We start from the raw sequence: 11,580 nt of genomic DNA, 5'->3' as shown, positions 1-11,580 counted from the left end.
AATGTCGAGAAAGAGCCTCTTTGTGTGTATATTATGATAGAGTTGTTTACTCATATCATACAACTCCTTGTGCTCCGAAACTAGAACGATAAGTTTATCTACCGGCAACTTTTTTCTTGTTGTTTTTGTTGTTATGGAAACGATAGCTTGTCATTGGTCAGCTGTCAAAAAAGTGCTTGACGTAGGGCGTTTTCTTAAAAAAAGTTCAACTTTTTTCAACTTAAAAAGACGCTCTGAGCTGCAGAAAAAGACGCCGGCGGTGGCGTTTAAAAAAAGCGCTAGGGCTTTTTTTGAAAAGACGGATTACTCCATAGGATTAGAATGTAAAACAGACGCTGGCAGTTTGGAAAAGGACGCCAAGTGTGAACACGGCCTAAGACCTTCATTCATCTTCAGAACACAAATTAATATATTTTTGGTGAAATCCAATGGACAGCAAAGTTCCTAGCATGTTCAAGGCCCAGAAAGGTACCAAAAGTATGCTCGTAGCTTCATAACATTGCAGGTGAACCACTGATGTCACATGGACAATTTTGTTGATGTTCTTGGTACCTTTATGGACCTTGAACATGGTAGGACCCTTGCTGTCTATTGAGGGTCAGAAAGATCTTGGATTTCATCAAAATATTTTATTTTGTGTTCTAACAAAGGTAACTAACAAAGGTAAACTAACAAAAGTCTTTGGAAGAATTTTCATTTTTGGTTGAACTATTGCTTTAATGCATCCCTACTGGATAAAAGTATTTAAAAAAACCTTACTGACTCCAAACTTTTTAACAGTACAGGAAGTTTTTAAAAATATTAAAAAGACTACAAAGCAACATAAGAACAATCCTTACATATGCACTGGTGGTGGACGGCAAGTTGGACAGACACTCTCATCTCGGCTGACCTCCAGAACTGTGTCTGGGAACCATACGGCTGCCTTACAAGCAGGATATCCCATACATGAAAGAAACATCCTGCACAGAGTGACATAAAAGGGTGATTGAAATAAATTAATGAACTACAATCCATTTTCATTTCAGTTAGATTGATTTCAGATAGTTGTCTCACCCTGTGCTGTCTTTTTTCTTCTTCAGCACCATGTCACGGTTACACTGAGGACACTTTCGTACTGGTAATGGTATCTCCATCTCTCCTTGCTCCTGTTCAGTTATCTCCTGAGCAGGGCCCAGATAATTAGACAAAGCCTGGTCCAATCTGCAGACAATATGACAAAAACACTCAATTCAAGTTGGAAGAAACCAAAGCAGAGCTGTATGTCTCGTTGACTCACTTCTTTGCCTTCCTCACGGACTCAATAAAAACAGCCTTGTATTTTGCCACATGATAACTGAGGACAGAAGCTTTGTCCTTTCGGCCCTCTGACACAAGTTTAAGGTCGGCCTCCAGCTCCGCTCTCAGGTCTGGTTTAGACATCTCATATCCCATTGAGTTATACCCTGAAACAATACAACACTCAATTTCATACAAATCACAGACATCATTCAGTAACACTTTATTTTAAGGTGTCCTTGTTACACATGTTACAAGTACTTACTATTATAATAACAATAAATTATGCATAATTACATGCAAGTAATGCTAAAACCAAACCCTAACCATATAAGTAGATGTAGTTGATTAATATTACTCAGTACTTAAATGTATAATTACACTGTAACAAGGACACCTTGAAATAAAGTGTAACCTATCATTCTTTGAAGACTTCAGTACTACTGATTTACTGATCTTGTTACCTTCAACGAGACCCATGCCAAGTTCTCCAGGAAGGAACCTCTGGTCAGCAGTCAGCCCCACGTACATACGACTCTTTATGGTCTCAATGTGTTCAGCATGTGTTGCATCGGTACCTGCAGCAACAATTCAAGTTGAGTGTCACATAACTAACTTTTTTCATAAATTATGTAAAACATTCAAGGTACGAAACTGGACTGATTTCAGTACCAATGCCATGTTTCTCCATGAGCGATATCAAATCAGCCTCTGTCAGAAGCTGTGGTGGACTGGTCTGTCCTTCCACCATCTCAATCGCTGTGGGCTGGAACGTGGTGTCAGCTGTATATAATGGAATTACCTGTGCAAAAAAAAAGGCATTTAAGCCACAATATTTTTAAACAAAATCTGGACATTTTTTAGAACAATATAAACATTTAGTGCAATATATACAGCAATCTAAATTATTAAACCCCCTTGACCTGCGAGACATTTTGCTGCAGAGAATTCGACAGATGCATCAGTATGCAATTAGAGAAAGTTACTTAATACACATTTGAGTAATTCTGAGAATGTAAGCTGATAAATATAAAAAAAATCATACTGGCTCTAAATGTTAATGTTCAGTAAAAAAAAAAAAAACAAAAAAAAAAAAAAACTAAAATTTGGTTCAGAATTTATTTTTTTAGTATTCTTTAAAACCACCAATAAACACTGCTTGAAAGTGTTTTGCAATCCAATCCTGGCCCATTCCTTGCCTGAAAAAGTTTTCAGATCATTGATAATCTTTGGTTTTCACATTGCCACTGCCATCTTCAAATTCAACCAAATATTTTCAATGAGAACTAAATCTGAAGACTGGACAAGCCACTCAAGAAAATTCTATGACTGATCCATGAAAAGATTTTGGATGTATACTTTGGGATGATTGTCCTGCAGGAAAGGTCCATTGATCATTACCTTCAGTTTTTGCACTAAAGGCGTCACAATTCTTGCCAAAATGGCCTGAAACTTTAAAGAAACCATGATATCCTTCATACAATCATGATTAACACTTTCTGCTACAGTAAAACAACCCCATATCAGGACTGATCCTCCTCCAAGTTGGAGATGGTGTTCTTCTGTTTATAAGTTTTTTTTTTTCGCATTAGACAAACCACTGATCCATAGTTCCAGTTTGGTCACATCAGTCCATAAAACATTCTTCCATAACTCCACAGGTCTATCCAAAATAATTTTAGCATTTTTAAGTCTGCATTTTTGTTCTCCTTGGTCAAGAGTGGTATTCGGGAAGATGCCTTAACATGAAGGCCATACTTGGCCTAGTGTTCTTCTTATTCACTGCACTGAAATGTTTTTCCTCCTTTCGTCTGGTCACCTTGCAAGTCTTTGACTGTATATTACAGGTTTATCTCAGTTGCTCTGATCAAACATTTTAATATTGTGCTTTTTTCGTTCAACAACCTCAAATGTTTTCTGATACAACACACCTTAAACTAAGGAATAAGACTGCCAGCTGTGTTTCTAGGAACATTTAATGTCTTGAAAATCTTCATATAGCATTAGACCTTCTAATGTAAAAAAAGATTTCTTCTCTATAGATTCTCTATAGTTTTTGTGAGAGCTCTTTGCCATATTTGCAACTCAACTTCAGCACTTGCAAGGGCTAAATGTATGCATGTGTAACACTCCAAGTTAATTCAGTTTTTTAAATAATGTTTCTACAGGCTTTATTTTGGTTTTTCAAGACAATTTTGTTCCCTGCCATACAAATTTGTTACTTAAAACAACAATGTTGAATAGGGGTTGAATAATTCTGACATAGCTGTGTTATTAAAAAATCCTATAACTCAAAATACATTACATTATATATTCACATGATCACTATTGATATGCCTGTAAACTGTTGTAGATACAATTTTTATGAAGTCCTGGATCTTCAGAAAACCTTGTATATTTTTCTTGTAAACTGGTGTTTCTGGGAGGGTTGAATAATTTATATTTCCAATATATATTTCCACAGGTTTCTTAAATGGATAGTTCACCCCAAAATGACAATTTCGTCATTAGTTACTCACTACCACATTCAAGAAAGCTACGAAGAACATTGATAAAATAGTGGTGTAATGTTATGAAGCTACAAGAATATTTTTTGTGAACAAAGAAAACAATTTTAACAACTACAAACTGACATAGAAAAGCAGAAATTGTTGAATAAAGTCATTATTTTTGTTTTCTTTGTGCACAAAAAAATTCATGTAGCTTCATAACTTTACGGTTGAACCACTGATGTCACATGGACTATTTTAACGATGTTTTTACTACCTTTCTGGGCCTTGAATGTGTCAGTTGTGTTGCTGTCTATGCAGGGTAGGGGTGGGCGATATGACCTAAAATTAATATCACGGTATTTTTCATCTTTTGAACGGTGACGGTATAATATCACAGTATTATGTTCCTGGTCTTGATCAGAAGATCACAAATATTGTCTCTGTTCTAGAGCGATACTCTCAGAGCCCTTTCTGTTTGAGAGTGCCACCTTTCAACTACCTTCTGGCCATTGAAACTGTCCACCTCAGGCCCTTCAATGCTGACTAATAAGAGTTGGTGGAGTGAATCCACTGAGATGTGGCTTCTCCACTCAAGTCAATTTGCTTCATTGAACTGAAACCCCTATGAGGTAGTGCTAGTAATAGTTCAGCAAGTAATAATGATCAGCAAGATTTCTGTCTTAATTTTTATAGTGTCGTCCATGAAAATGAGGCTCAGAGGTGCCTTGAGTGCAATCAAATCTATAAATTCATGTTGAGATTAGTGTTTTAAAAATAAAATTTGGAATACACAAGTATTTAAGATTTCAATAAATGAAAGGATCTGCCAGCAGGTGGCAGCAAGACACTGAAATTAATTACTGAATCGTATTGTTCATTTGATTCGTTTGAACACATGGTTCATTCAAGTGACTCTTTATGAATGGGAAATTGAATCATTTCACTAGATTAGTTTAAAAACGCACATTTACTTATAAACGAAACACCGCAGTGTTTGATTGGAGAACTGCGCATCTTCATTTAAACACAGCGGTGTGACTTGTTCCAGAATAAATTTTGCCGATGAAACAGAGCAAAATCGGGCATAGTGTTATTCTCAGACCATGTAAGTCACTTAATAATAACTTCTTGTTTAGATCTCATTTACAAACTCCCATAAAAATATTAAAAGCTGTCCCTCATCTTAGTTTGCGATATCTATTATAATCAACGACGCGCTCTGTACTGCGATCAATCTCTTATTTACCCTCTCTCTACACTTTGTTTATAGAAGGAGTTGTGAGATATGTCTGTGATACATTACTGTGCTGTGAACCTAGACAGGTCGGCGTTTGGCTTTCCGGTGCATTTAGAACTTACACAACAAGAACAAAGCAGCGATCGTATTTATCTCCACCATGGTCGATCGCGCCTTCTTGTTATTCGCGCGAGTGATGGGAAAAACATCCCGCGGATAAACTAGAGTGAGTGACGCGATGCGCATATTCGCTTGGCGTTTGGTGTGAACGCACCGACTGTATGTGCGCATGCAGTTGACAAACAGTCGCAGGCAAGTTAAACTTTAGTGCCTTATTTAGAATGAGCTATTATTGATGTAAATGCAGCCGTTCAAGGCATATAATTGATTTATTACGGTATTGACGGTATTAGAAAATCCATGTCGTGGCGCACACCGGTGATGACTATGATACCGGTGTACCGCCCACCCCTAATGCAGGGTCAGAAAGCTTTCGGATTTCATCAAAAGAATCTTAAGATGAACAAAGTTCTTCCGGGTTTGGAACGACATGGGGGTAAGTAATTAATGAAAGAATTTTCATTTTTGGGTGAACTATAGCTTTAACTGAAAACGGAATGTGTTTGGATGCAAAATGTTTTGAGCAGTATTCACCTTATTGTACCACTTGTCATAAGGGTACACTTCCAGATAATTGCGAGCAATGATCGTCAATCCACTCGCAGAGAATCTCTCTTCAGCTATTTCAATTTCAACCGTCACCTCTTGACCCTGAGCATCTTTGGAGCAACAGGCCAGGAAGTGACGTACAATGAACTCATATAGCCGCTTTTCATTTCCCTTAAAAAAGAAAAAAGAATAATTAAACTCTGTCATCATGTAAGTTGTTACCAGTAATGTTGGTCCTAACAGAGAGAATGCTCACCTGCAAACCGTTGGTGTATTTGGTGGGGTGAATGGGGGGATGGGCCTGATCTGATTTGTTTCCATTTCGAGGTGTGGGCCCACCGCTTTCCAAAATGCGCTGAGCAAAATTTCCCCATTCGTTGTCTTGTGTCTGTTGCTCAACCAGTGGGGTTAGGTTCAGGTTCTGTGGAAACATGTTGGTCTCAGTACGAGGATAACTGATAAACCTGGAAGGAAACAAACAGGCTGATTTGTGAAGGGACACAAGAGCCATGCAGCAGACCACAGACATGTGGATGAAATAATCGTTAACATACCCTTGAGTGTACAGCTTTTCTGCGATTTTCATGGTTTCTTTAGCACTTATCCTCAGTTTTCTTGAGGCCAGTTTTTCAAGTTCCTTAATAAAAAAATTGAGATGTATAAACAAATACACTACATTTTTTTCCCCATTATTCACTTAACTCATTAAATTTAGCAGCACTTCTAATTTTTGGGTTATTATGGACATAAGTCATTCATGAAATTATAAGAAATAACTTTAGCAGCTAATTGCCATTGTGTACACTACCAGTCAAAAGTTTTTTAAATAAGTATCTTCTGCTCACCAAGCCCCTTTATTTGATCCAAAGTACAGAAAAAACAGTAATATTGTGGAATATTTTTATTATTTAAAGTAACTGCTTTCTATTTGAATATATTTTAAAATGCAATTTATTCCTGTGATCAAAGTTAAATTTTCATCATCATTATTTCACTCTTTCAGAAATTATTCTAATATGCTGATTTGCTGTTCAATATATATATATTTTTATTATTATAAATATTTAAAACAGTTGAGTAAATTTTTTTAGGATTCTTTGATGAATAGGAAGATCCAAAGATCAGCATTTATCTGAAATAAAAAGCTTTTGTTAAGGATTTTTTTTATAAATATATCACAAAAAAAAATGTTTGTAATACACTATACCATTTAAAAACTTGGATCCAGTATAATCTTTTTTGAAAGAAATTATAGAAATAATTTATAAATTAACGCTGTTCTTCTGAATGTTCTATTCATCAAAGAGACCTGAAAAAACTACTCTGCTGTTTACAACATAATAATAAATAATAATAATAATAATAATAATAAATGTTTTTTTTGGGCAGAAAATCTGAATATTAGAATGATTTCTGAATGATCATGTGACTGGAGTAATGATGCAAAAAAATCAGCTTTGAAATCGCAGGAATAAATCACATTTTAAAATATATTCAAATAGAAAAGTTATTGGAAAGTAAATTAAAAATGTCAAAATGTTACTTTTTTTGCTGTACTTTGGATTTTAAAACAATATTTTAGACTTTTTTTTACTGCACTTCAGTCGAATAAATGCAGCCTTGTTGAGCATTAATGAAATCTTTCAAAAGATCTTATCAAACTTAAACATTTTATTGTATGGATGTGATTTCCACATATTTTAGTCCATATTTTCTTATTTTTGTTCTAAATGACTTACCACAGTGTCAAGGGGTAAAGGTCTCCATTTACTTTTTGGTTTACTTGTTACAGATATCACTTTCGCCATAGGATCCTAAACAAAGATGAAAACAAACACAAAGAATTTAACTTATGATGGCACAATAATGAACTAGAAAGCTTGCATAAGTCTAATACATTTTTTCAAAATTAATAAAGAAACAATTAAAAAAGCATTTAATAAGATAAGCAGAAGTGCACACCTCCATGCACATCTGATACAACACAAGGCAGGCTGTGTGACTGAAAAGACGATGTCGTTTCCAGTTGAATTCAACCGATTCCTCCTCATTAGGCTCATGGACAACTATCAAACATAAATTTCACATATAGACAATAAAGAGTATGAGACAACACTGCAAAGCACTTGTTGCATTTGGTTAAAAAATATTAAATGTGAAGTGAAAACAACCGAGTACCTTTGATTTTAAAGAAAGTTTCAGGGACGAAGGCTTGAATGGCTTTAAACCGCTCTACTACAAAGCCAAGGGTCGGGAACTGACAACTGCCATAACTGATGAGCTGATCGGACAGAGACTCTGGGAATATCTTCTGCAAGCGTAAAGTCTGGAACCTGGTAAATGACGCCCCTGAAGGAACACAATGTACGTAAGCTAAACATTGTCTAAAAGACAGTAGTTTGAGTTTATGTCCTCTTTTATATTAAAACGCCTACCGATGCGGAGATCCAGCTCCTGTCTCACATCCACCGCATCGCTGACATTGACATCTGGCTCAGTAAGAGTCTCACAGGCTCTCCTTATGGAGTTTGGGGTGATCTCAGAGAAGCGTGCACGGAAGACCTGGACGTTTGGCTTCACTTAATTAAAAAATATCACATGTTACTAATAGACAGCAAGAGTACAATGAATAACTAGAAACACGATGCACTAAACGTACCTGCTTTGCAGACATCAATGATCTCAAAGCCGATATTTTCTCCTTCTCTGTCACAATCAGTCCAAATGACCAGAGCTTGACACTGTCTCACCTCTCTCTCCAAAGTCCTCTGGATAATGCAAATATATTAAAATATAAAACACAAGCTCATGTTCTAAAACCAAATCTAACTGAATAAATGAAAATTAATACTTTGATCGGTATAAAGTTCTCAGGGCAGTACTTTTCCACCTCAGCATCAAACAACAGGACTGGATTACAACTATGCCTGCGAAACAAACCACATGATTAAGTGTACATAGTTAAACTAAACATTGAAACTGAGAGATATGAAGAAATATAACTTTTTACCATTTCTGAAAAGGAGCTTTGAATTCAAGACCCAAGAGATGTCCTGACACAGATGTCATGCTTACAGTTACATTCTGTGAACAAACAAACACTATAATCAAATAAACACTATAAAAGCACATTTAAAAAGCATTTATGTATTCATATCTTAGATGTTTACTAAGATCCTTCTATTATCTATTGAAGCCCAGAATGATATTTAAAATATTAGTAAGCTTAATATATCTAAAAATCATAATTTAGTGGGTATTTGCAATTGGGAGGTGGCGGTCCCGAACATTAACCCCTGAATTTCTTTCTTTTTTTTTTTTTCTTTTTTTTTTAAGTTTTTCATGTTCATGTTTTTCATGTCACTAGCATGTATGTTTTAGTCCATTGGCTACACCCCTACACTGAGTCATCATTTTAAGGTAAATGTGTTCAAAAGTCTGAAAAATATGTGTGTAACTTTAAGGAATGTCACTACCAAACACCTTTTTTCCATAATTAACCACTTTTTTTTTTTTGAGTTATTCCATAATATTTAGTTTTTATATGTGTACAACTGTTCAGAGCTGTGCTAGTTAGCCATGTGCTGATTAGCATCTTTGAGCTTATTTTAAAAGTGTCTATTATTGTCACTACCGAAACATTGACGACCAAAACATCTGGTGAAGTATCAGTGACAAATTTTTTTTTGTTATGGAGTTATTCCATAATATTTAGTTTTTATATGTGTACAACTGTTCAGAGCTGTGCTAGCTAGCCATGTGCTGATTAGCATCTTTGAGCTTAGTCTAAAAGTGTCTATTATTGTCACTACAGAAACATTGACGACCAAAACATTTGGTAAAGTATCGGTGACAAATTTTTTTTTTTGGGAAGTTATTCCATAACATTGTCACTACCTTAACAGTCACGACCGAAACATGTCATCTTTGTTTCAGTAGTGACAAAAGGGAACGCATAATCCTCTATTTTGGGGAAATAAACAAAATTTGAATACAGTTATGCAAAAAAAAAATTGTATTTTAGTATTAGTAATGTTTTAGTATGTGGGTTAAAATTCTGCAATGTAATGTGGTCGCTACCAAAACATTACCGTCACTGCCGAAAATGGTCTGTCACGACAGAAACATGGGATGTTTTGTCAAAAATAAAGTATACTGAATTACCAACATCAATGTTATGATAGTACTTGGTTCAATGTATATTCAAAGTAATGAATCCTTAACTTTGAAATCAGTATGATCAACTTTTTGCCTTTTACAAAGAAAAAACAGATTCAAAAGTACAAATCTCATAAATCTCACTTGAAATATTACCTCTGAAAACTTTTTAATAAAACAGTTAAAAATATATTTACAAGGAAGGTGTAAGCAAAATCTTAATAGGTCAATATGACCCTTCATTTCAAATGTGACCCTGGACCACAAAACCAGTCTTAAGTCGCTGGGGTATATTTGTAGCAATAGGCAAAAATACATTGCATGGGTCAAATTTTTTGATTTTTCTTTTATGCCAAAAATCATTAAGAAATTAAGTAAAGTTCATGTTCCATGAAGATTTTTTGTAAAATTCCTACTGTAAACATATCAAAATGTAAATTTTGATTTGTAATATGCATTGTTAAGAACCTAATTTGGACAACTTTAAAGGTGATTTTCTCAGTATTTTTGATTTTTTTGCATCCTCAGATTTCTGATTTTAAATAGATGTATCTCAGTCAAATATTGTCCTATCCTAACAAACCATACATCAATAGAAAGCTTATTTATTGAGCTTTCATATGATGTATAAATCTCAGTTTTGTCAAATTTAACCTTGTGACTGTTTTTGTGATCCAGGGTCACAAATGATATATTACTGTGTTTTGGTAGTGACAAATTTTGGGAGAGGACAAATATTCCAAAATTTCCAGAAAATATGAGAATTGACTGCACAAAACTATGTGCACCTTGGATCTTACATACAACATTTGTTGGAAAAGACCATTTTTTTCCAACTCTGACTTATTGGCCCATATACACCTTTCTCAGTTATTAACTAAAAAAAGCACTTACTTGACCAAACAAGTTGTATTCGTACTCATATATTTTGTTGTAAACAGAGTAGCCCTCTCTCTGTCAGGAAAAGAAGATGCATTATACACATAATTATAGTATCAGCTCATTTGATAGCAATAAGTTATGACATTATAGATCAAAGTACGTAAACTGCATAACACTCACTCTCCTGGATCTCCCATTTGACATGATCTCTGCTATGCCCTTAGCTGCATCGTTTTTCTCAGCAACACAAAGCACCTTCTTAATTTGAGTGCGCCTAATCATGTTTACAGATATTTGTCTAACGTTATATATTCGACTGTAAACTGTCACTCTTAGTGATCTAAACAAAACGTTCATAACTGTGATCTAGCGGCGCATGATCACTGTACACTCCGGACATTAAAGTTACATCAAAACAGCAGTTTGCTAAATAGCATAAAACCCTGACAACCTATAAATTAACTGAGATAAAACATAGCAGCGTAAACGAAAGGTTTTAAACAAAGTGTGAACCCAGCAGATGAATCAACTCTCTGCAAAAACTTCCAATTCAGGCGCCTGACGAGAATTGTCGTAAAAATACCGTAAAGCAATGCGTTAGCATCTGGTTAGAATGCAGCGTTGTGTTTTTTCCCAACGAAATGTAATTAACTACAAACAAATAACAAGTTAAAATAACAAATTTGCATGTATGTAAAATATCGAGTCGAAAAATATAATCTCTCCTCTTGTGCTACCACACAACGCATCATAACACATGCACTGTCTGCGTCTCAAAACCTAATAAGATACCTACTTTGGCAGCATCATAAAAGCTGACTAAAATGGCCAAGCTGCTGTCTAGCAAGTAAGCTCACTAGCTTT

At 35.1% G+C, this 11,580-nt stretch overlaps 1 protein-coding gene across 1 annotated transcript; it reads right to left on the bottom strand.

Moving 5' to 3' along the window:
* Positions 1-835: 835 nt before the first annotated feature.
* top3a (DNA topoisomerase III alpha) lies at positions 836-11,454 on the bottom strand. Its single transcript, XM_073831795.1, has 17 exons — positions 10,897-11,454; positions 10,729-10,788; positions 8,687-8,760; positions 8,528-8,603; positions 8,336-8,444; positions 8,112-8,255; positions 7,855-8,025; positions 7,639-7,742; positions 7,416-7,490; positions 6,231-6,313; positions 5,933-6,140; positions 5,662-5,847; positions 1,951-2,080; positions 1,743-1,856; positions 1,280-1,445; positions 1,057-1,203; positions 836-962 (listed from the first exon to the last, which is right to left on the bottom strand). Exons 1-17 carry the CDS (start codon positions 11,071-11,073, stop codon positions 836-838), a joined length of 2,151 nt encoding a protein of 716 aa, XP_073687896.1. The 5' UTR covers positions 11,074-11,454.
* Positions 11,455-11,580: the final 126 nt, after the last annotated feature.

This window comes from Garra rufa, chromosome 1 (assembly GCF_049309525.1).
Source record: "Garra rufa chromosome 1, GarRuf1.0, whole genome shotgun sequence".
In the NCBI taxonomy this organism is placed as follows: domain Eukaryota; kingdom Metazoa; phylum Chordata; class Actinopteri; order Cypriniformes; family Cyprinidae; genus Garra; species Garra rufa.
Note: the sequence above shows the minus strand (reverse complement) of the source record. Positions and strands in the feature narration are given on the sequence as shown.

Excerpts from the sequence above, each read along its gene's own strand:
- top3a (XM_073831795.1), bottom strand. The coding sequence starts at position 11,073 with ATGAACGTTTTGTTTAGATCACTAAGAGTGACAGTTTACAGTCGAATA. Across the intron at positions 7,743-7,854 it reads AACTTTCTTTAAAATCAAAG|TTGTCCATGAGCCTAATGAG; the intron begins GTACTCGGTTGT and ends TATGTTTGATAG. Across the intron at positions 6,314-7,415 it reads CTTTACCCCTTGACACTGTG|GAACTTGAAAAACTGGCCTC; the intron begins GTAAGTCATTTA and ends TTTTTTATTAAG.